The following is a 22,421-nucleotide window of genomic DNA, read 5'->3' as shown; positions in this document are numbered from 1 at the left end:
TAGCCTATCTTGATTTCAGCAAGGCCTTTGACAAGGTGCCCCATGATATTCTTGTAAAGAAGCTGGTAAAATGCGGGCTAGACAATGCTACCATTCAGTGGATTTGTAACTGGCTGACTGACCGAACCCAAAGGGTGCTCATCAATGGCTGCTCCTCATCCTGGAGAGTGGTGACTAGTGGGGTACCACAGGGTTCTGTCTTGGGCCCAGTCTTATTCAACATCTTCATCAATGACTTGGATGATGGGCTTGAGGGCATCCTGAGCAAGTTTGCAGACGACACCAAATTGGGAGCGGTGGCTAATACCCCAGAGGACAGGATCACACTTCAAAATGACCTTAACAGATTAGACAACTGGGCCAAAGCAAACAAGATGAATTTTAACAAGGAAAAATGTAAAGTACTACACTTGGGCAAAAAAAAGAAAGAAAGGCACAAATACAGGATGGGAGACACTTGGCTTGAGAGCAGTACATGTGAAAAGGATCTAGGAGTCTTGGTAGACCACAAACTTGACATGAGTCAGCAGTGTGATGCAGCAGCTAAAAAAGCCAATGCAATTCTGGGCTGCATCAATAGGAGTGTAGCATCTAGATCAAGGGAAGTAATAGTACCACTGTATTCTGCTCTGGTCAGACCTCACCTGGAGTACTCTGTCCAGTTCTGGGCACCACAGTTCAAGAAGGATACTGACAAGCTGGAACGTGTCCAGAAGGGGGCAACCAAAATGGTCAAAGGCCTGGAAACGATGCCTTATGAGGAACGACTTAGGGAGCTGAGTATGTTTAGCCTGGAGAAGAGAAGGTTAAGGGGTGATATGATAGCCATGTTCAAATATATTAAAGGATGTCATATGGAGGAGGGAGAAAGATTGTTTTCTGCTGCTCCAGAGAAGCGGACACGGAGCAATGGATTCAAACTTCAAGAAAGAAGATTCCACCTAAACATTAGAAAGAACTTCCTGACAGTAAGAGCTGTTCGGCAGTGGAATTTGCTGCCAAGGAGTGTGGTGGAGTCTCCTTTGGAGGTCTTTAAGCGGAGGCTTGACAGCCACCTGTCAGGAATGCTTTGATGGTGTTTCCTGCTTGGCAGGGGATTGGACTGGATGGCCCTTGTGGTCTCTTCCAACTCTATGATTCTATGAACTGATGCCCTGCTCCCATGGAAATCTTACTCAACCACCTGCTCTAACCTTGCAAGATTTCACCAGATATTCCAAGCATATGTTGGCAGCAGCCATAGGGGCTAGAAACTTGCATTTAAAGTATAAAATTGTGGGTGAAAGGTACAACATCTGCTTTGCATGCAGAAGGCCTGTTTAGTAGGAGTAGGAGTAGTAGTAATTTTATTGTTTGTACCCCCACCCATCTGGCTGGGTTTCCTCAGCCACTTAGGGCAGCTCCCAGCAAATAAATAACAAAATATAAGACATTAAAAACTTCCCTGAACAGGACTGCCTTCAGATGTTTTCGAAAAGTTGTGTAATTCTTTATCTCCCTGACATCTGATGGGAGGGCATTCCACAGGGAGGGCGCCACTGCCTAGGAGGCCCTCTTGCCTGGTTCCCTGTAACCTCACTTCTCGCAGAAGGCCGTCAAAGCTGGACCTCCGTGTCTGGGTTGAATGATGGAGGTGGAGACACTCCTTCAGGTATACTGGGCCGAGGCTGTTGAGGGCTTTAAGGTCTTGGAAACATACTGGGAGCCAGTGAAGATCCTTTAGGACTGGTGTTATATATTTATTATTATTATTTATTGAATTTATATACCGCCCTAAACCCGGAGGTCTCAGAGCGGTTCACAGAATAAAATCAAAATACGAAACCACAAAATACACAAGCAAAATAAAAACAATCCAATAACACACACACACACCCGGGGGGGGCACATTTTAAAATGGCACAGGATGTCAATCAAATCAACCAAAGGCCTGGTTAAATGGGTTATATGGTCTAAGCGGCTACACCCAATCACCAGTCTAGCTGCCACATTTTGGATTAGTTCAATTTCCAGCATCTCCAGGTTGGGCTGCCGGTCAGTGCAGACAATAGTGAGCTAGATAGGCAAATGGGCAGTTTCCTATGTTCCTGGGAATCTCCAGCATTCATAGGAAGCAGAGTTCTGTGCTCAGTATCACACATTCAACCCTTTCCTCCTACACATGCAGAATCTACCCGACCTTGACCAGGGTGCTCCACTTTCAGGCCTGAGTTTCAGGGGCTTGTAAAAACCTGAGTCAAAGGAGTGGTGGACATTACAAGCCTCCAAGTTCTCCTCTGGCTTGGATGTAATCCACACAGCAGAATCCCCAGTTTATCGCCTGCCAATACATTTCCCAGAGGCCAGTGGGGTTTTTCTACTCCCTGTGATCATAATGGGCTTGGGTTGAGCATAGTTTTAACTACGGAAAGGCAGCATACCAATAAAAGGATGCTTACGGTGATGCTGGAGAACAGGGGAAGAAGATGTCATATGGAGGAGGGAGAAAGGATGTCATATGGAGGAGGGAGAAAGATTGTTTTCTGCTGCTCCAGAGAAGCAGACACGGAGCAATGGATTCAAACTTCAAGAAAGAAGATTCCACCTAAACATTAGGAAGAACTTCCTGACAGTAAGAGCTGTTCGGCAGTGAAATTTGCTACCAAGGAGTGTGGTGGAGTCTCCTTCTTTGGAGGTCTTTAAGCAGAGGCTTGACAGGCATTTGTCAAGAATGCTTTGATGGTGTTTCCTGCTTGGCAGGGAGTTGGACTGGATGGCCCTTGTGGTCTCCTCCAACTCTATGATTCTAAGAAAGGTGGAGAGGATCAGATTTCCTCTTATAGTGCCTCATTTGTTCTGGAGCCTCACTGCATCAACCCCAGACTGTGTAGAAGGGGGTGGAGGTTTAGGGGTCTGTGGGAGGTGGAGCTGACCAAGTGACATGACATTACCTCCAAATAAAAAAAAATGATGACTCAGCACATTTCAGGATGAACCCGAGTTTGGGATGAGCTCACTCATCTCACAGGTATCTGGTTGGCCACAGTGAGAACAGGATGCTGGACAAGATGGGGCTATGGTCCAATCCAAGGGTTCTCCCTAGGTTTTGATCTCTACTGCTCACTTGTCAGCATGGTCCTGTTAGCCTGCCAGCCTCAAACCTTCCTCTCCCAGGTCTCTCCTGCACAGATTTCCTGCTTCTTTAACATACCAATAACTTCAGCTTGAGTCTCAAGAAGAATGTCCTGTGTCGCCAAGTGACAGTTCCTTAAAGCAGCAGGTACGCTGATCTTAGAATATATCTGTTGGCCTCCCAACTGTGGCTGTTCACAGCTGAACTTCTATTAAGGAGAACCAAGGAGGAGATGCAGGCTCAAGGCAGAGGGACAACTACGTGAAAGTCAGATGAACAAGAAGCTGTGGACAGAAGGGCAGGAGCAAGTGTGCAGCTGGCGAACTCGCCTCCAGGTCCCTCTGCATCTTGGGTTTCCTACGGCCTGCCAGTGCAGTAGCTGGTTCCTGGAACAAAAAAAAAGCAGAGCCAAGCGTTGATACAATGCATTCAACTTCGCCCAAAAGCATCGTCGAAAACACACAAACAAGTCATGCATCTACAGGTGACCATACAAAGAGAGTTGAATTAATCTTGGCTTTTGCTTGTACTTCAAAAAAGCATTCCTCAATCCGTACTCACAGACTAAAGGCCCTTGAGAATGGCAGGGACACTCAACACCTGGTAATTCTGAAGCGCTGAAAACACAGCAAACACCTCCCAGATGCCGGAGTTTCAAACAGAGATAACTGTACTGTACTGAAGTGCAATGAAGTACACTGTGCACTTGTGTTTCAATCTCTCAACCTGCAGGTCCGAAGTGGTTTTTATCACTTCGATGTTGCTTCAAAGGGACACCGTGCGATCTCCTTAATTTGTCACAAGTAGCAGGAATAGCTCAGCGTGGTGTATAGGCTTGTGGGCATTATATCCCACGCTCTCTATCCATAGCATTTTCAGATAAAAAGCATCTCAGGGAGCAGGGCCAAAAACGCCCTCAGAGCAAACATTACAGGGAGAGATGAACCAATGGGGGCTCCAAAGGCACTGATGCAAACAACTGCACGGTTATTTTGCGTGGAAGAGTAAGTTCTGTATCAGCACCTTTAGATCTTAATGTATCCTCAATTCCTTAATATCCAGTACCAGAACCGTGCAATAAGTTCGTGGGACTCTGCTTTCCCCCCCACAAAACATAGGCACCCAGAAAAGCGCCAAAGTTACAGACAACTGTCATTTTCTTTCCTTTTCTGAATGTGTTTCCCCACCCACCTCATTAACTGAAGAGTGGTTGGTGAGGGAAGAACTGAAGAAGAAATTTTCAGTACAGCACTAAATGCACTAACAGGTCCATTAGTTTTATTATTATTTTTAATGGGATTGCTTTATTGAGTATTTTTATTATGCTGCCTTTTAAAATTATTCTGTATTTTAACAATGATGTGTCGCGAGTTTTTATATTCTCCCCCTTTCTCTCCATGTTTGAGGCAGATTTCTTTTTTTTTAAACTAGACCTCCACCCACTAGTAAATGTTCAAAGAAAAGAAATCGGTGGAATTAGGGAGGAATTAAGTAGGGTGTGCACAAGTAGAACAAGGTCTCCTCGTGCACAACAACTCCGCTTAATCCTGCCCACAGCTTTACAACGGACATTGTGAAGGCCAATTTGAAGTGGCTACCACTGAGCAATCATATTTAATCACTTGCGTGGTCCCTGGAGCCGAATTTCCCAGGGGCAAAAAGCAGATTGTGCTCTTTTTTTTAAGAAAGAGCTAAAGGCTAACAAGAGGGAAAGAGGAAGCCCTCAGCAACTGATTGCAAGAGATGGGGAGGGAGATAAGGAGCTCTAGCTCCCTTCCGGCCCCGCCCCCTTGCCCAAGCCTCCATTGTTGAATGTTCTGCAGAGGGAGTCTGTTTGTTTCCCCAGCAACATGTGACTGGCTGATTGGATTATCTGTCTGATTAGATTATCAGCAGCTGCAGAACTAAGTTGAACAGGATTTTTTCCCTTTGCAAAGTAAACTCAACAACTTTGAGCTGATCCTTTAAAAATGGGGCTTTTCCTCTTTGCAAAAGAAGCTGCACAACTGTGAGCTGATCCCCCCTAAAACGAGGCTTTCCCCCTTTCCTTCTCAGAAAACTAGGTGCATCTTATGGTCTGGTGCGTCTTATGGAGTAAAAAATACGGTATTTGCCTTTGCTGAGGGACAAATTATACTACTTGCCCCTCCATGTAAACAAGGTTATACTTGGGAAAACAGTTCCTTATACCCTTCCCCATCTGCATGTACATAAATGTCCATAACAAAACCACATTCCACTGTGAACACATCTTACTGCAAACTATAAGGAACAACTAATCCTTGCAGGCTTGCAGGAGACACTGCCTTTTCCAGCAATTCCCAGTGCATGCTCTCTGCAAATGTCAATTGTGCTTACTCAGGTCTGAACTTTCTAGTATCATTTCTTAAATGCTCCATTTTTTTAAAAAAAATCACTACATCATTTTAAAGGCTGGTCGTTTTAGGCTTTAATGTACTTGTTGGAGGAAGGCACAGCCACTAAGATTGTAGCACCCTGTAAGGTTTCTGCAGCTCTCAGAATCTAGTTTTTTAACTGACTTGGGTACTGTATGGGTTCATAATGGCATAACTTGTCTCCAGTTACACCAAGACAGAATATGCTGGCAAGCTGTTGCTGCACAGAAACTGCTTTTAGGCAAAAATTCCAACCACACACCATTTCTGTTTTTCTTTTTCCAAGTGACACATTCGATAGACACTGGGCACCTTAAGGGGGCTTTTCTTGGGTGGGTATCCCTTGGAGTTCTTTTTGTTTGTATGCCTGCAAAACTTGAAGTTCCACCAAACATGCCAGTTTATCTCACACTTGTTTCTCAGTGGCCCCATTTTGGCTCCCAAGCCCATTGGCCCTCAACACCCACGTTTTTTCTTAGAGGGCCATCTTTCCCCTTCATTGTACCCTTGGAAAAGATGAAGAGTCTCCCGGCTGCAGGCTCTCTTTCCCACTCATTCTAGAGGCTGCTCCCCAGCTGCTCTCCATTCTCAAATGACTGAGACTGGCAGATCATCGTGCCATCACGTCCCCCAGCTGATTTGGCCAGCCCTTCACAGCCTATTTCTGGAAGAAACAAGGAGGGGAGGAATATCGATGCACCGGCCCAGATGCACGAGACATGACCTTGCGAGACATTCCGAACGTGGCTCAGCTAATTCAACAAAATGCTTTGAACCGTACACACGCGAGCCTGAAATTGGATCAATCCATTAAGCCAGCTTCATAACGGGTGAAGCACTTCCTAAGAGGTTTAGCAAGAGGTGTCATTCTCAGACCAACTACTCTTTTCTTACTTTCAAAGCAGAGATTAGTTCACGAAGGGTTCATCCTCACTAGCTCTGGTCTCTGTTGCCCCCCCCCCCAGGAAAACCACTTTTTAGCACTCTATCCGAGCAAACAGCAATTAAACATTTGCTCTGATTCAACACTGAAGAGCAAGTTTTCCCTAGAAAAGAAAGGAAAACCACTTGGACCTGTACCTGGAAAGCATGTGTCAAGTGGATGTGGGGACGAGCCCCAAGTCTTAAAAGAAGCAAAGAAAAAAGGAACCGAGATTTGCTTGTTCTAAAGGGAAAGATAACTTGCCTAAGAAAGTGGTGGAAATGCTTTTGAGTTTTAAGGAGCAAGGCGGGGGGGGGGGGGATACCATGCACAATAGGAGGACGCAGCTGAAAATGAAAGTGGCAACGAACACAAAGCAATTAAAAAGAGCAAGGCCATTCTGAAAGCTGGGACTACTCTTCAGCATGTAGACGGTTCAAGGGGTTGAAAAGATCACATTGGTTAAAAGGATTCAGGTTTTCATTGCAGAAACATAATGTCTGGGCTGGATCAAGTGTGGCCACCCCTCCCTGCTTCCAAATATTGAATGATCAAAGTTCAATACATGTTAAGAATCAGAGTTTCCTTTCCATTACTGGTTCCTCTTCATTTGGCCCTCTCCTCACAGTGGCATGCAAGTGCTGGGACAAAGTTTGACAACCAAACATTTTTTCCCCAGCAGTTATTTGCTCTTAGCTTCAGAGCAGCCCTGATAGACTGGACCAAAGGTCCATCTATACCCTCCCCACACTGCATCCCATTTCCCATGGGGGTCTCTGCGGATGCCAAAAGCAGGGCTTCCCTTGCTCTTCCTTCATGGCAACTGGAATTCAGGGGCATTTTCTCTCTGAACCTGGAAATTCCACGTGAGCCCTTTTCAGGCATTTGCCTTCTGTGAGCAGAAAAAGGCAGCCCGTCTGGATCAGACCGAAGGCATGTCTAGTCCAGCATTATGTTGTCACAGTGGCCAAATACCTATGGCAAACCCAACATGCACCAGGTCTCTCTGACTATGGCTTCATCTGGTTTTGCCTGCGATGACTGTTTCAGACCAGGCTCAAGGTCTCTGCATTAATTTAATTGCATTAGTTAATTTGTCTTTATTCCTGTATGTCACTGAATTGTATGCTCCTGATCAAAAAAACCAAAAAGATAAGATTTTTTAAAGTAGTTTTTTTAAAAAATAAATAAATATTGCCTCTGACACCAGAAGTAATATAACCATTGTGACAAACAGCCTAATCCCCCATGGGCACATGATTCAGGAACGGCAGTCTGCAGATTAGAGCCTTCTGTACTCATGGAGGCTTCCAGGAAATGCAGAACCCTGGTTTCCCAGAGTTTGACATCAGGCAAGTAACCTACACACACAGGTAAAACAGGCCCACTGCTGCAGACATTCACTCTCCAATTCATGGAGGAGGTAGGGGCTGAGCTAACACACTCATTCTTAAATCTCTCCCCCTTGCGCCTCCATTGACTGAGCTCATAAGATGAATGCCTGAAGAGGACTAGAATCATCCTATATACTAAATAGCAAACTCAGTACTCCTCTTACATTTTTATTGCTTTTTATGGCCTCTCCAGAAAGCTACAGTGGCTGTTATTGCTGCCTTATCAAAATAACTGCAGTTCTCTACTGAAGACTTCAGGGAGGCGCGGGGAGAATACCTAGCAGTACTTTTCTTGCTCAATACTGCTGATAAAATGCTACGTAGAAGAATGTGCTGTTTCATACAAACTTATTTGTTGTTTAAAATGTTCTTGAATGAGCACTATCACAACAACAGCCAGGGCAGATTTAGCTTCCAAGTTCCTATGCATTAAGAACGGCTCGAGTCAAGCCAGCTTGCTTTCGACGGTCAGGACAGGCCAACAACGCAATCCTTTAAGTGCCTACTCAGAAGTAAATCCCGCTAGGTTCAATAGGGCTTACTCCTAGGTAAGTGGGTAGAGCCGATTGCAGCTGGATTCATGCATGCATGTTCTGGAGGATTGCAACATCAAGTTGCATGCGCATAGCTGGAGTCATTCATATCACACTTATTTTGAAGGATGTACATTCATATTTTGAGGTCAATTTAAGGCGCTGGTGCTTACTTTTGAAGACCTAAAGGGCAGCGGAGGCTGGTCCATTGGGGCAAATGGGACGCTGCCCCACCAGTCTCAATCTGCCCTCTGCCAGCTCACACCTACATATCTTCTTTTCTACAGCCAGTGTGTGTAGAAAGTAACCCACTGTACAAAGGAAACAAAAAATTCCTTCCAGTAGCACCTTAGAGAGCAACTAAGTTTGTCATAGGTATGAGCTTTCTTGTGCATGCACACTTCTTCAGATACTTCAAATCTTCTTCAGTGTGCATGCACACGAAAGCTCATACCTATGACAAACTTAGTTGGTCTCTAAGGTGCTACTGGAAGGAATTTTTTTAGTTTTTGTTTCGACTACGGCAGACCAACACGGCTACCTACCTGTAACTTGTACAAAGGAAAATTCACATTCATTGCCTAGTCCACTTCTTCCTTTTGCCCCATCCATCACTACCATGTGACACACACACACACACACGAAAGTTACCCAGAAGCGAACGCAGCTCCCCGGAACTGAAAAAGTCACCCCACCCCTGTGCTAGGCAGTATAGACGTTTAGAAGACGGGGATGCAATTTTCCCAACAACAAAACATTTCCAACTCAGCAAAAGCAGAACGGTCAACTCTTTACTTTTTGGCTCCGCTGCCATCCCCTGAGCAGTGCAGGTTCCTGGAATCCAAAGCTGGGTGCTGGCACTCAACACACACCAGATGTCCTTCGCTGAGATATTTCATCCAATGAGTGTAAGAGCTGTTCCCACACAGACACCCTTCTGTGATGGCCATGAGCTGAAATTCGACACAGTACCTGCCATGGGAAGAGAGTAGAATAGGGTTGCATGCCACCCCAATCTCCGAACTGTGCAAGATTCCAGGGGTTCCAAACGCTCACCCAGGGTCTGTGTAAGGCTTACTTACAAAAATAAATATGTGTATCATGTGTCAGGGGAGGTGCAGTACCTTGGGTGCCACACTATAATTACTGGGCCAAATGCATTTCAACAATGTCTTCAGGTGGAATGTTTTACTCAAGACTATGCCTGCTAAAATTAATGAACAGGACTAAGTTCCAGTGGGTATACTCAAGAGTAAAACTGAGCTGAATGCCACCCTTCAACTCTACATCCATTATTTGCAGGAGGCTTTTTGAAATTTATTTGGCCAACCTGCAGTACAGGCATCTCTCCACCTACACAGGGATTATGTTCCCAGGTACCACTCATATACATGAAATCATGTATTGTGGAGAACGCCATCTATAAAGCCTGTAGACAAACAAAACCTCTGCCAAAAATTCACAAAAATCCACCACAATCACTCCTTTCTCAAACTCCCAACTCTTCACAGGCCTCAACGACTGGTGCAAAGTTTCATGGGATTGCTAGCTCCTTTCCTGCTCTTTTGGGGCCATTTTGCTCCTTTTTGCACTTTTAATCAATTTACTTAAATACTTCCTGGCTCTGCGCGTATACGTGGTTGCACTGTGGTTCCATTGTGCGTAAGTTGGGGAGACATCTGTACTTATTCAGGACCCTATGTGTATTTTTCTCTCCTCCTTTAAGCCGCTGCAGCTCAGAAGCCAAGACCTAACCAGCTGAATAGTTAACGTTTTTAATAAGGCTGCCGAGGAAGACTTTGTCAAAATGTGTTTGGCCTATTACAGCGGTGTAGTTACAGGGATCGTGACCATATGAATGAAAAATGCAACTTAAAGCACAGTTCTATGTATAAGCAGGAGGCTGCGGGGAATATATGGGCTGGAGGTGGGCTTTGCACCAGGGAAATGGGCCAAAGGCTGTACCAGTATGTCTTCCAGGCCTGTGAATCTAGACTTGTGTCATTTCATTCTATGAGCTCCAGGCCATAGCGTGACCCACAGGAGGACAGCAATGCTGTAGACTCCTCGAGCAGCTCATTACTTACCCGGCTCTTTCATTCTCAATGGACACAGCTCGCTTTCTCCTTGCTTTCCCATAGCCTCCAGTGGTTATTAATGCTGGGACTGCTCACATCAAAGGGGGAAAAGGAAAACACAGCAGACATGATAAGTGACAATGGAGCCCCGAGCCCGCCTGCATCTGCAGAACAATAACAACTGGGACATTTGCGGTCTTTAATGCCGTGTCATTTTCCCCTCTGGCAGGGAATCAGAGAGAGAGAGTTCTCTCCCACATTCTCAAACCGCTGGTGATTATTCATCATTCCGCTGGGCAGAAATGAGTACCCTCTGCCCACAAAACCCCCCCTTGTTGTCCGTACAAACAGGCCTGCTAATTATCATCCCGGAAACTACGCTGGAGGGAGCAAGCTATTTTAATAATATCCCCATTTAGAAATATACCACTTAAGCTCTTCTCCAGCCTACAGATTTTATTTTGGTCTCAGAAACACTGGTTTGTTTGTTGTTGTTTTTCAAAACAAACAAAAAAAATAAAAAGGCAGAAGAAAAATAATAGTCAGTCTAAACAAGTACACCAGAAAAGGGCCAGTTGTTTGGGGAAAGGGTGGGCAGAAGCTAGAGATCACAGGTCCCTGGTTGATTTCCAGTAGCACAGCAAAGATTGTTGACACCAGTTGTTTTGACAATATCTACAGTAAAATGAGTTGTTCCACCTAAATTAGGCTGCTGAAATGAAGAGATGCTGAAATGAAGAGATCCAACTAGGACCATGCTTTTGTGAGAATGGGCTATGGACTCAGAGAGTTCCTGCGCTGAAGACAATTTCCTAGGCTCAGAATGTGCTCAGAGGAACCCTGTTCTTGAATTCTAACTGTACGGCCTGTTGCACCTGCCTCTGGTTAATAGCTCTTGGGGATCTAGTAAAACAGGAGAATATGAGATGAGCCTTTCTGGATCAAGCCAAAGGTCCACTTAGTCCAGCATCCTGTTCTGACAGTGACCAACCAGATAACTATGGGAAGCCTACAAGCTGGATGTGAGAGCACAATAGCACACACACACCCTCCACACACACACACACTTTGATTCTCAGCATCTGGTATTCAGATACCTTCTGCATCTGACACTGGATCCAATAAGCCTGTATTCTGCCCACCACGGCTTTAAGATTCTGGATAGTGTTGTTCACACATTGCACTGAACACAGGTGCAGGCGGTCTCTACAAGCGCACAAGTGTTAGTGTGAAAGTGTTGCACTTGTTCATTCATACAGCTCAACTATTGTGTGCACAAGCACGTAGACTATTTTCACTGAATATTAACATGTGAATTACGGTACAAGTGTACAACTCAACTACCTGTGGACAAAGTTTGTACGAATGTAATGTGTGAATGTTACCGTTGTCTCTCACATGCAGATTTAATTAAATAAATAGACCAACAGCACAATCCTAACCCCCTCTGCTCAGAAATGAATTCAGTGGGGCTTACTCCCAGATAACCTGGGTTAGAATCACAGTCTTAAACTCACTGTAATTTCTCTAAGCAGGTGACAGCCATAATTTGAATGGAGAGGCCACCCAGCCCCAACATATCCTCTTGTACAAGTACAGTTTTCAGAGAAGTAGCCATGTTAGTCTGTTGCGGCAAAAGCAACACAGAGGCTCATGACATCTCAAGGGATATATAGGAGTAGCCTTCAACTCTTCTGCTGATGGAAGGCAACCTTCTGTGGAACTAGGAGGGAGGCCAAGCCCAAGGGCAGCCCCACCTAGAGTGCATTGCGGTAATTCAGCCTCAAGGTTACAAACGCTTGGACTACAGTGATCAGACTTCTTTGGCTGCTCTGCAGCGAAGGAACTTAGAACACCTTGACCAATCCTTATGCTAGATGTCACTTTGCATCATCCCATTTTACTCTAGAAGAGGGACATAGGCAACTGCTCTCCAAGCGCAAACGTGCATCTAAAGCTATTTTGTGTGTGGTGCAGGGCAGGATAATCTCCCTTTTTTCCACTCTAATTATGAATGTGTCGAGGATTAAGCATGGGGCATTATAAACTGCAGCACTTGCTTGCTTGCTTCTGGGATAGCTCAGTCGCTAGAGCATGAGACTCTTCATCTCAGGGTCATGGGTTTGAGCCCCACGTTGGGCCAAAGATTCCTGCACTGCTGGGTGTTGGACCAGATGACCCTTCTGGTCCCTTTCCAATTCTGTGACTCTGTGTAGCTACCAAACCTGCAGAGCAGGGGAAGAAACCCAGCCAAATATGGAATACCCCTGTTAAGCGAGAGGCCCCTGACATGAGTCAATAACTTTCTTACACTTACTGATGCAGTAGAACAAAACAAAAGTACCATAACCAGAAGAAATGCTCTAACAAGACTTTTTTGGAGGGGGGACAATTTAATTTTGAATGCATCCAAAAGCAGGCCTTTGAAACCTTTTTTCTGCCAAGAATCTGTTTTCCCCCACTCCACCCGTGCCCTTCTCCACTTACTGAAGGGCTGCTTGCACTCTGTTCCTTGCAGAGTCCAATACTCAAAACAGCCAGCCTTGTCCTCGAGAGGAGGGCAGGCTTCTCCGCCATTTCTTGGTTCCCGGATGATGTGCCTCCTCCTCACACGGTACGCTGCCTTGCAAGTCTCTGCACAGCTGCTCCATTCGCTCCACTCAGAGACCACGCAGGAGACCACTGAGGAGAGGAGGAGGAGGAGGAGGAGGAGGAGGAGGAGGAGGAGGAGGAGGAGGAGGAGGAGGAAGAGGACAAAACTCACAATTGTTATCAATTCCATGCATTTCCAGGCTGGCATTCTTCTCAAATAGCATTTCTGATCCATTCCTGCCAAGCCAGGAGTGCCAGCATATAGGTGTCCCAACTTAGCCCACATTCACAATATGCGTTTGAAGCAATCCTGATACCACTTTCAACTGCCAAGTTTTCTACTTACAGGGTCATCTGCCTGTTTACATAGGGAATTACTTTTTAAAAAAAAAAATTGGTTCCCCACCAGCAGGAGGCAGCTCATTTTACCACCTCAGCACCCTTCCACTTCATTCCACTGCACTTGGGAGAACCTGCCAGCCTGAGCTTCGTAACCATGCAGGAATATAAAACAATTCCCTATTCCACGCAATTACTCTGGACGTGTAATGCAAGGCAGTTTTCAAGTATATGTGTGGATCCAGACATCTTCCAGCCCTCTCAGTCGCCCAAAAAAAAGATGACCACAGAGAGAAGAAACTGGCTCTCCAGTTTCTGGCTTTTGCCACAAACACCCCACCCGAGTGTCAGCAAGTCTATCTTCAAACTACGGTACCACATGTAGGACAATATTGTGCCATTTCTTCAAAATGCCACAAGATGGCACCAGTTGAGAATATGGATTGATGAGGCACAAAGGAAAGGGACTTATGCTTCAGTAGTTCTAATAAAGGCTAATCAAGCAACCTGCATTTTGTGGAGAGGGATAATTCTGTTTTGCTTGAATTTTCTTTTACATATGTTCCCTTTAAAAAAAAAAGGACCCCATGTTTTCATTTGCCTAATAAAAAATACCAATGTTTGTCTCCTGGAAGGTTGTACTAAGAGTTATGGGAAGTAAAGATTATTATAGGGATGGGATGGGTTGCATGTTGGGGTGGGGGGAATGCAGAAGCAGAATTTGGCATTAAGTAAAACATCCAATATGCTGAGAACCTCAGCTTTAGAAAAGTCAAGATTTAGGAAATTCCTATTTGCCTGTATTTGGGAAACGGGAAGAAAATCTTGACATGCTCAGTGTGTGTGTGTGTGTGTGTGTGTGTGTGTGTGTGTTTAAAGTAGTATTAAGAGAACCATTGCAGTTACTCCAGGCCATTACGAATGCCTTGAGTTGTGGCATATGCTCCAAACACTACGAATAATTGTGCACACGGGGCTTCAGTACCATGTGTTAGCTCTTTTTGATGCCTTGCAACAGCAGGATAAAACAGCACAATTTGCATAGCTTATGCTTTTGCACAGAATGTTATTGATCTTTTTAATAAAGAAAAAGTTCTGAATGCAACTCTCCCTATTTTTATGACAATACACATGTCAACAGCACTCAAATGTCCTCATCTCTGAAGAGCAGCCTCCTAGAACATTGAGATTCATTGGTATCTAATTTCCAGCACAAGAAAGCCATAAGCCGCTATCGCTTCCCCGAAGTTGCAATCCTTTACTTTAAAAGGAAACACTTTTATTCAGGGGTTAACTCCCACTGAACTCGAGAGTACTTATCTCCAAGTAAAACATGTTTAAGACCACATGGAACAGCTACAATCCTATGCATGCTGCCTCGGGAGTAACTCCTGTGCAAATCAGTGGGATTTAGTTTTGAAAAAGCATAGGTAGGAGCAGACTGTCAATAATTTTCCACCTGGGCTCTGTAACCTCCGGCTCCCTCTAGTACTCTTAAATTCAGGGATGTAGAACCTGCAGCCCTACAAAAGTTTTTGAACTTCCATCAGCCCTAGCCCTAACAAGATGAGGTGGATGAGAGTCAGAGCACAACTGCATTTGGAAGGTCATAAGTTTCTCATCTGGACAATAAGCCAAAAAACATTCACAGAAGTGCTGTAGTCCATTTGAATTGGCTACACTAGGGTCATTTTTTCACCCTTGAGTTTCAATCCCAGTTCCCTTTCTGGGTGGGATCCATCCGGCCCTCTGAAAAAAAGGCACTGCTCTTTCTAAGCAGGTCATAGAATTGTAGCGTTGGAAGGGTTCCCCAAGGATCATCTAGTCCAGCCCCCTTGCAGGTGCTGAATTTGGCTTAGCACTGGAAGCGCGAGTCTGTGGCCTTCCAGCTCCCATCAGCCCCAGCCATCAAACCCCATGGTGAGAGACGAGGGGAATCTAAGAAAAGAAAACACCCACAGGTCCCCCATCCCTAACCCTACCTGAGCTGGACCTTCCATCCTCAGGTGTAGCATCCCCCTCCCTTACTCCTCCTGCTCCTTACCCACCTGGGCACACCTGCCGGTAGTCCTGGCAGCAGTCCAGGGTGTAAGGGCACGCCTGGTCGCAGTAGCAGGGCCCGTGGGACCCGTCCGCCCTCCAGCCGGTGCTCACGCACGCCATGCTCCGGCCCGCGCAGCAGCGCCCAAGCGCCGCGCAGCCGCCCTCCGCCTCCGGCGCTGCTAGGAACAGCAGCAGCCCCGCGCGCAACGTCCAGCAGGGGCGCGCCCGCATGATCTTGCCACCCGCGAGGTTCAAGTCGAAAGGGCGACGCCGACGGACCTGCGCAGCGCCGAGCACCAGCTACTCTCGGCCGAAAAGGCGCTCGATCCGGGACTGAGACCGGAGCGGATCCGGTGGGATTCAAGATCAGAATGGGAATTAATAGGAAGAAGGTGGGCGGGGGCAAGACCGCGCGGACTGCCTAGATGTCGGGTGCGGCGGGGGATGCTGCGCGGAGCCCACGCGCAAAGTGCTCCGGTGCGCAAGTTGGGCAGCGCTTGCCTGGAGAAGAGCTGTTGTTGTTGCCGCCGCCGCCGCCCAGCTGAACATCCGGCCCGCGCGTGAAAGTTTCCGAAAGCGGATCTGGAAAGGGAGCAGCCCAGGGCGACCTTTAGCCAGCGCTCGAACCTGCGCTCGCCCCACCCCAAAGCGGTGTGCGCTCCGCTCCCTGCGCGCTGACCTTCCCCCCTTCCGCGGGGATTAGAAGGCGCTCAGGCGGCGTTTAAAGGAGCAGGACGCTCTGGGGAGCTGGCGATGCTTAGTGCAGAGCGGAGCGGCGAGCAGCACGATGACCCCCCCCCTCGCGTGTTTAGCAGGGGGGTCAACTTGAATAAAATATTGGGGGGGTAAATAAGCCCCGCCCTCCATCATCGATCACAAGATGATGGCTGGCCCACTCACAGATTTTATTGGAGGGAGGGAGGCCTGGGAGGGGGCTGAAGGCACCTCTGCCCCTAGGAGTTGGCTCCTGTGCTCGGAAGCAAGGGAGCCCCCGCCCCCCCCCCAAAGATTTACAGTATGGGGAGGAACTGCTTGCTCACCCTGCCTGGGCACCAGGATCTGGGTTGCATTCAGTCAATGGGCATTTGGTGGTCTAGTTCATTGGTTGAAATTAATGAGCTGTGGGCTGGAATTACTTTTTTTTTGGTCCAAATTACATTCTTCCATGAATAGCCATAGGTGAACCAACATTATTACTATTTGCATGTGGGAATGGTACTGCGTGCCTACATACATTACAGGATTGTTGTGCGAATTTCTGAGATCATTTGTATGAAGTGTTTTGAACACTTTAGGGAAAGCATGACATAGCTGCTGAGGCTGCAATCCTGCGGTACATGCAGGTGGAAGTAACTGTCCTACAGTCCTGAGAAAACACACACAGGACTGGGCTGCATATATTACTGTATCTCTTCCCTTCCTTCTGTATAGTTTTTATGTCCACCCAGATGACGCACACCAGGCTCATGGAAACTAGTTGAACCAGAACAAATGTCAGCCGGGTTTTTTCTGCGGATTGACATTCGCCCTGATTCAGCAGTAAACAGCAGGGTTTTTTCCGGGGACAGCGGTGGGACAAAAGAAAATCCTCTTAGTCTTGTGCCTAGAAATCATGGGACAAACAGAAGTGTGGATGAGTCCTAAAACTTGCAAACGTTGGTAAAGCAGAGGCAGTAGCAGTAGCCTACTTAATTTTTATTTACTTAATTTGATGGCACCTCCCAGGTCCTAACCAAGACCAGGGCTGTGCGCACACACCAGTGCAAGTAAATAAATAGGTACCGCTGCTGCGGAAAGGTAAACGGCGTTTCCATGCACTCTGATTTCTGTTCCGTGCGCTAAGTGTTCAGTTGCGCCAGAAGCGGTTTAGTCATGCTGGCCACATGACCCAGAAAGCTGTCTGTGGGCCAACACCGGCTCCCTCAGCCTGAAAAGTGAGATGACTGCTGCAACCTCATAGTCACCTTTGACTGGACTTAACCGTCCAGGGGTCCTTTTCCATTTACCTTTTACCTATACACGGTGTTAGCCACAATTCATCTCATCTCCTATTGTTTATTTCATGTAAGAGCTATTTCATGTGGTTTTTAAGTTGGCATCTCAGTCTTCCAGGGAACACAGTGCCAGCTCTGTTTGCCAATAGGGGATAAGAACAAGCATACAGCTGTGGCCTTGACTCAAAGAAACGGTGCCTGTTTGCCGAGACCACACCAAGCACACACGGGGTACTTTATCTGCTCTTTCGGCATACAATCTTTACTGCCAGCCGCTTGGGAGTTTCCTTTTCTGCCTTAATTAAGCAAGCTGTACAGCGGTGGAACTGCCAATGACCCAGTTCCCAGAGGCTCTGCCTCTGTCCTCTTTTGTTAAACGGGTGGGCAGGAAGATCCTGGCAGCTGGGGATTGATGGACACAAAGGAGCATTTATTCTCACTTTCTGCTGCCGGCTGGAATCTGGGGTTGTTAATTGTCCCTGGTGGCCAGGAACATCAGGCTTTGTCTCTCTGCACTACAGGCCAAGCCCTCCTGCTCACAGAAGTAGGAGCACCCTTATATAACACATTTAGAACTGGGCAATGTTTGCCACTGCCAGCGGGCACCCTGGAAACATCACCAGGAAAAACAAACAAACCTTGCAATCAATCTTCGTATTTAATCACATGCAATAAAAACTTCAATAATAATAATGTTTCACACATCTCTCTGCCTCCTCTTTTCTGAATAACTTTCTTGGAATGGGCAGGGAAGCTATCACCAACAAGCTAAGTTGCTGGGGAAGCTAATATTCTGAGTTTTGGGGAAGCAGCAAGAGAACTTTCACCCAAGAGACAGAATAGCAGAGTATCACAGCTTTCCCCTGATTTAAGGGAGCTATCGCTGTCTTTGTGACATCATCAACCATTACACCAATCCCCGTTCTCTAAAACCTATGTTTGAAATTAACATCTTGGGCTAAACCAGTCTTCCTCAAACTCGGCCCTCCAGATGTTTTTGGCCTACAACTCCCATGATCCCTAGCTAGCAGGACCAGTGGTCAGGGGTGATGTGAACTGTAGTCTCAAAACATCTGGAGGGCCGAGTTTGAGGAAACCTGGGCTAGACTCTTATGCACACTTATGTCAGATGTTAACCCCCCTGTGTCCAGTTGGAGCTGACTCCTGTGTTTAGGATTGCGGCCTAAATAAATGTGTCTGAGTTTGTTCATATGCATGTCACTCACCTTACACCGTCTTTTTCTCCCTTTCCCTCTCCTACATCTCTGTTATCATCCCTACTGTTTTTTAAATGTGCACACCATAAGTCAGGAACCTAACTTATAACTTGCTTATGTTATGCTATAGAATAAAGTACTGTGTACCTTGATGGCAAAATGAATGAATGTTTTGAACATCAAACTTTGTTCCATTTATACTCATGCCATGCATTTAAAGCACACCCAACAGACAAGTAAAGCACATTATTCCCCCCCCCAAAGAAACCTGGGAATTGTAGTTTCCCCTGTACAGAGCTACAATTCCCAGCACCATTAATGAGCTACAGCTCCCAGATTACTGGGGAGGCCACGTGCTTTAAATTTGTGTTGGGAGTGCTTTAAATCTGTGGTGTGAATCTGCCTGCAAAACATTTCTCTTCTTATCCAGCAACTTTTGATTCTGCTTATAGCACCTGCCCTTTAGAGATGGTTGACATATTCTTTGGATGCAGAGAGAGAGAAATAACGTCAGTTATTATTAGGGGGAGAAGGGGGGGGGAATGATGACACAAAGTCCAGAGAACAAACACTCCGTTTTATGGCTGCGCAAAGTATTCTTGCTCTTTTGTTCCAGGTGGCAGGGAAATAGGAGCCAAAGGAGATGAAATAGGCCTGCCTTGTACTCCATTAAGCATCCTTTTCACTCAGCTAATTATGTGTTCACTTCACTGACCCAACAGAAAGACAGATTACTGAAGGCGCTCCTTCTGGCTAACTGCATATTGCCATCTATGCTCTTTCTCTCAAATTCCCTGAAGGCTTCGTCCTTTTTCCTTGAGGAAGAAGAGGGGGAAATCCCCCGAGATGCGGAAATAAAAATTGGTGGTTGTGCTCATCTATTAGCATAAAAGTTCAGGTTCATGCTGGGGAGCCTCTCTGGGACAAATTTTGAAGGACCTCTGTGGTTTCCCCTATCCCTACCCATACACTGCCCAGGCATGCCTCCCAGGGAGGGTGCTGCTTGGTGCTGCTAATGCAGGCATCCCCAAACTGCGGCCCTCCAGATGTTTTGGCCTACAACTCCCATGATCCCTAGCTAACATGACCAGTGGTCAGGGATGATGGGAATTGTAGTCCAAAACATCTGGAAGGCCGAAGTTTGGGGATGCCTGTGCTAATGCATCAGTTTGACTTCACCCCTGGAGGCGCACTCCATTGTCTCTTGAGAGGGATGCCAACAACCACCCCCCAACCCCAATGGGAGATAGTTTCTGTGTTCCCCCCAAAGAGGACTTGGGAGAGACTCCCCCCCAAAGAGGACTTGGGAGAGACTCCTAGTCGGAAACCCTGAAAAAGCTACTGCAAACCAACTGTAGACAATACCGAGCTAGATGGGCCAATAGCCTGACTCACTATAAGGCAGCTTGCTATGTTCTTGATTTTCAAACTCAGCCCTGGAACAACAGGCCTTCAAACAGAGGAGTGTCTTCTGCAAAGTACCGGTAGATGTTTAGCAGCTGAGGAGCTCAAGAGGCCAAATGTCTGCTGGAGAAAGGGAGGCCTTTACAGGGTGATAGCCAGGCACCAAAGAGGGGATGAGGCGAGTCCTCCTAAGGCAAGGGCAGGACAATACTGTATTGGACTTCCAGAGGGTCCAACCCGGCCCATTTTACCAAAAACACACCCTACTGCCAATCAACTGAAGTCGCTCCAATGAGCAGGTGATATCAACTGATGGGCAGGGTTCCATTCTCTCTTGGTTGTGTCCACAAGTTCCCTGCTAAGAACTGACACATGAAGGCAAAGCAGCCCAATTTAAACCCCTGCTCATTAACTGATGAGTAAAGAAATCGATCCTGCTTGGTTGGAGTTTCTGCCACTCATGCAGCTCAATTTTAACAGGTTGGGGGGGGGAGAGAAAGATCTGACCTGGAAGGCCAAATTGGTTCACCGCCACCCCCAAGGCAATAATTTCCAAAGCTTAGGTGTGGCTGCAGAAAAGACATCACCAACCAAACACAACTCATGTGGGGCTCCCTGGACTAACTCCTATCCCTTGCCAAACTGGAGACAATGAAGAAGAGACAAAAACTTCCATTGGCCCTGCTGGCTGGGCTGATGAGAGTTGCAACCCAACATCTGGAGGGCCACAAGTCCCCTCCCCCAGTTCTGCTTTTGGAGATGTTGATCCACCCACCATTCATATCTCAGTATGGTCCCCTGAGGAAACAAACTGCCAACTAAGGCAACTAAGCAAGGACTAGCCTATCATCATCAGTTCTTGCCAAGGGGCTGAGGAAGCTGTAGGGGTGAAGGCAGCTGGTCGTCACTGTCATCTTTGCAGAACTATTTTAAGAACAAGGATACATTATCCTCAGGTTTGTACAGCTGGGCTGACACATTGACAGTTTCATTCTTAGGATCGAAAGCCACAAGATGCCTCATCTGGGAAGAAGAGATTTATTTGTGTAACTGTATAGGATAAATCAAGCACTATCTCCCATCAGGATTCCATACTGTTATACGCCTTGCAAACCATTTTTTGACCTTTTCAAGAGCCACATATTGTGGGCTCATTAACCCAGGGTCGACTTCATTAGTTGCAAACACAGCAGTAATGTCAGTATCAAAAAGTTTTTTCTTTAGTTTTGCTCTCTCATTTGCTCTTGGATTTGATCTGATATATTTTTTTTGTACGTGCTATTGTCATTTTAACCTGTTTCTATATTTATAATTTGTGTGTGATTGTTTTAACAGTACATGTTATTATATTGTAAATGGGAAGCTCCTTATATATGAAATTAATAAATTAATGCACTCCAGGGGCTTGGCAGGTTGTGGCTGGTCTTAGGTGAAAAGGGTGGGAGAAATTTACTGGCTTCCACTGGAATCAATGGAGGGCGAGAATTTCCCACTGGAAACTGGAGCAAGTCCAAATTGGCCAATCTATTTTTAGGTGAAAAGAAAAACACACAAAATGCACTTGGAAGATGCATTGTCAACTCTCTCGTTTTATTCCCCAGCGATGAAAGCAAAGAATCACACTTCTGATTTAGAGGTAGATACAGCTCTTAAAGCCTCTAAGGTTTTGATTTGGTTCTTTGGGAAATATTTTCCAGTGCAAGAAAATGCTTTTGAAAAAGCCAGCAACAACATTTTAAAAATAGCTCCCGTACCATAGGACAGACATAGGGGTTGGACTCAGGTGCGACACTAAACACTTGGAGTCCACAACTCCCCATCAGCACTGAACCTTGGGCCATGTTCTCTAATCCCCAAGCCACCACTGATTGAATGTTCAAGCAAAAACATTTAAACCCACACCACTGTGTGCTTACATTTTATACTGACTCCTTCTGCAGTTAATGCCCCTTTGTCACAATATTGTTAGCTACAGTTCAGGTAAATAAAACTCTTGTATTTTTCAGAACATAAGAGGAGCCTGCTGGATTAGGCCAATGGCCTTCTTGTCTAGTCTAGCATCCTGTTCTCACAGTGGCCAACCAGATTCCTGTAGGAAACCCACAGGTAGGAGTCATGCACAAGAGCATTCTTGCCTCCTGTGGTTTCCAGCAACAGGTATTCATAAGCATGATGGCATCCAACAGGTGAGGCAGAGCGTAGTCGTCATGGCTAGTAGCCCTCTCCTCCATGAAGTTGTCTAATCGTATTTTAAAGCCTCTTCTAGGCTGGTGGCCATTGCTGCAAGTTCCACAGTTTAACCATGTTCTGCATGAAGAAGTCCTTTATCCTCTTTCCCGAATCTTCCAACATTCACCTGTCCAAGAGTTCTAGCGACACGAGAGGGAGAAAAAAATT

The 22,421-nt window shown here is 46.2% G+C and overlaps 1 protein-coding gene across 1 annotated transcript; it reads right to left on the bottom strand.

Annotated features, from left to right (window-relative positions):
- Positions 1-950: 950 nt before the first annotated feature.
- Positions 951-15,975, bottom strand: LOC118088446 (somatomedin-B and thrombospondin type-1 domain-containing protein). Its single transcript, XM_035122110.2, has 5 exons — positions 15,415-15,975; positions 12,923-13,117; positions 10,445-10,523; positions 9,153-9,329; positions 951-3,498 (listed from the first exon to the last, which is right to left on the bottom strand). The coding sequence occupies exons 1-5, from the start codon at positions 15,638-15,640 to the stop codon at positions 3,381-3,383; spliced, it is 795 nt and encodes a 264-aa protein (XP_034978001.1). The 5' UTR covers positions 15,641-15,975; the 3' UTR covers positions 951-3,380.
- Between the last annotated feature and the right edge of the window lie 6,446 nt (positions 15,976-22,421).

This window comes from Zootoca vivipara, chromosome 7 (assembly GCF_963506605.1).
Source record: "Zootoca vivipara chromosome 7, rZooViv1.1, whole genome shotgun sequence".
Lineage (NCBI taxonomy): Eukaryota > Metazoa > Chordata > Lepidosauria > Squamata > Lacertidae > Zootoca > Zootoca vivipara.
The sequence above is the reverse complement of the archived record's forward strand: the minus strand, read 5'-3'. Positions and strand labels throughout refer to the sequence as shown.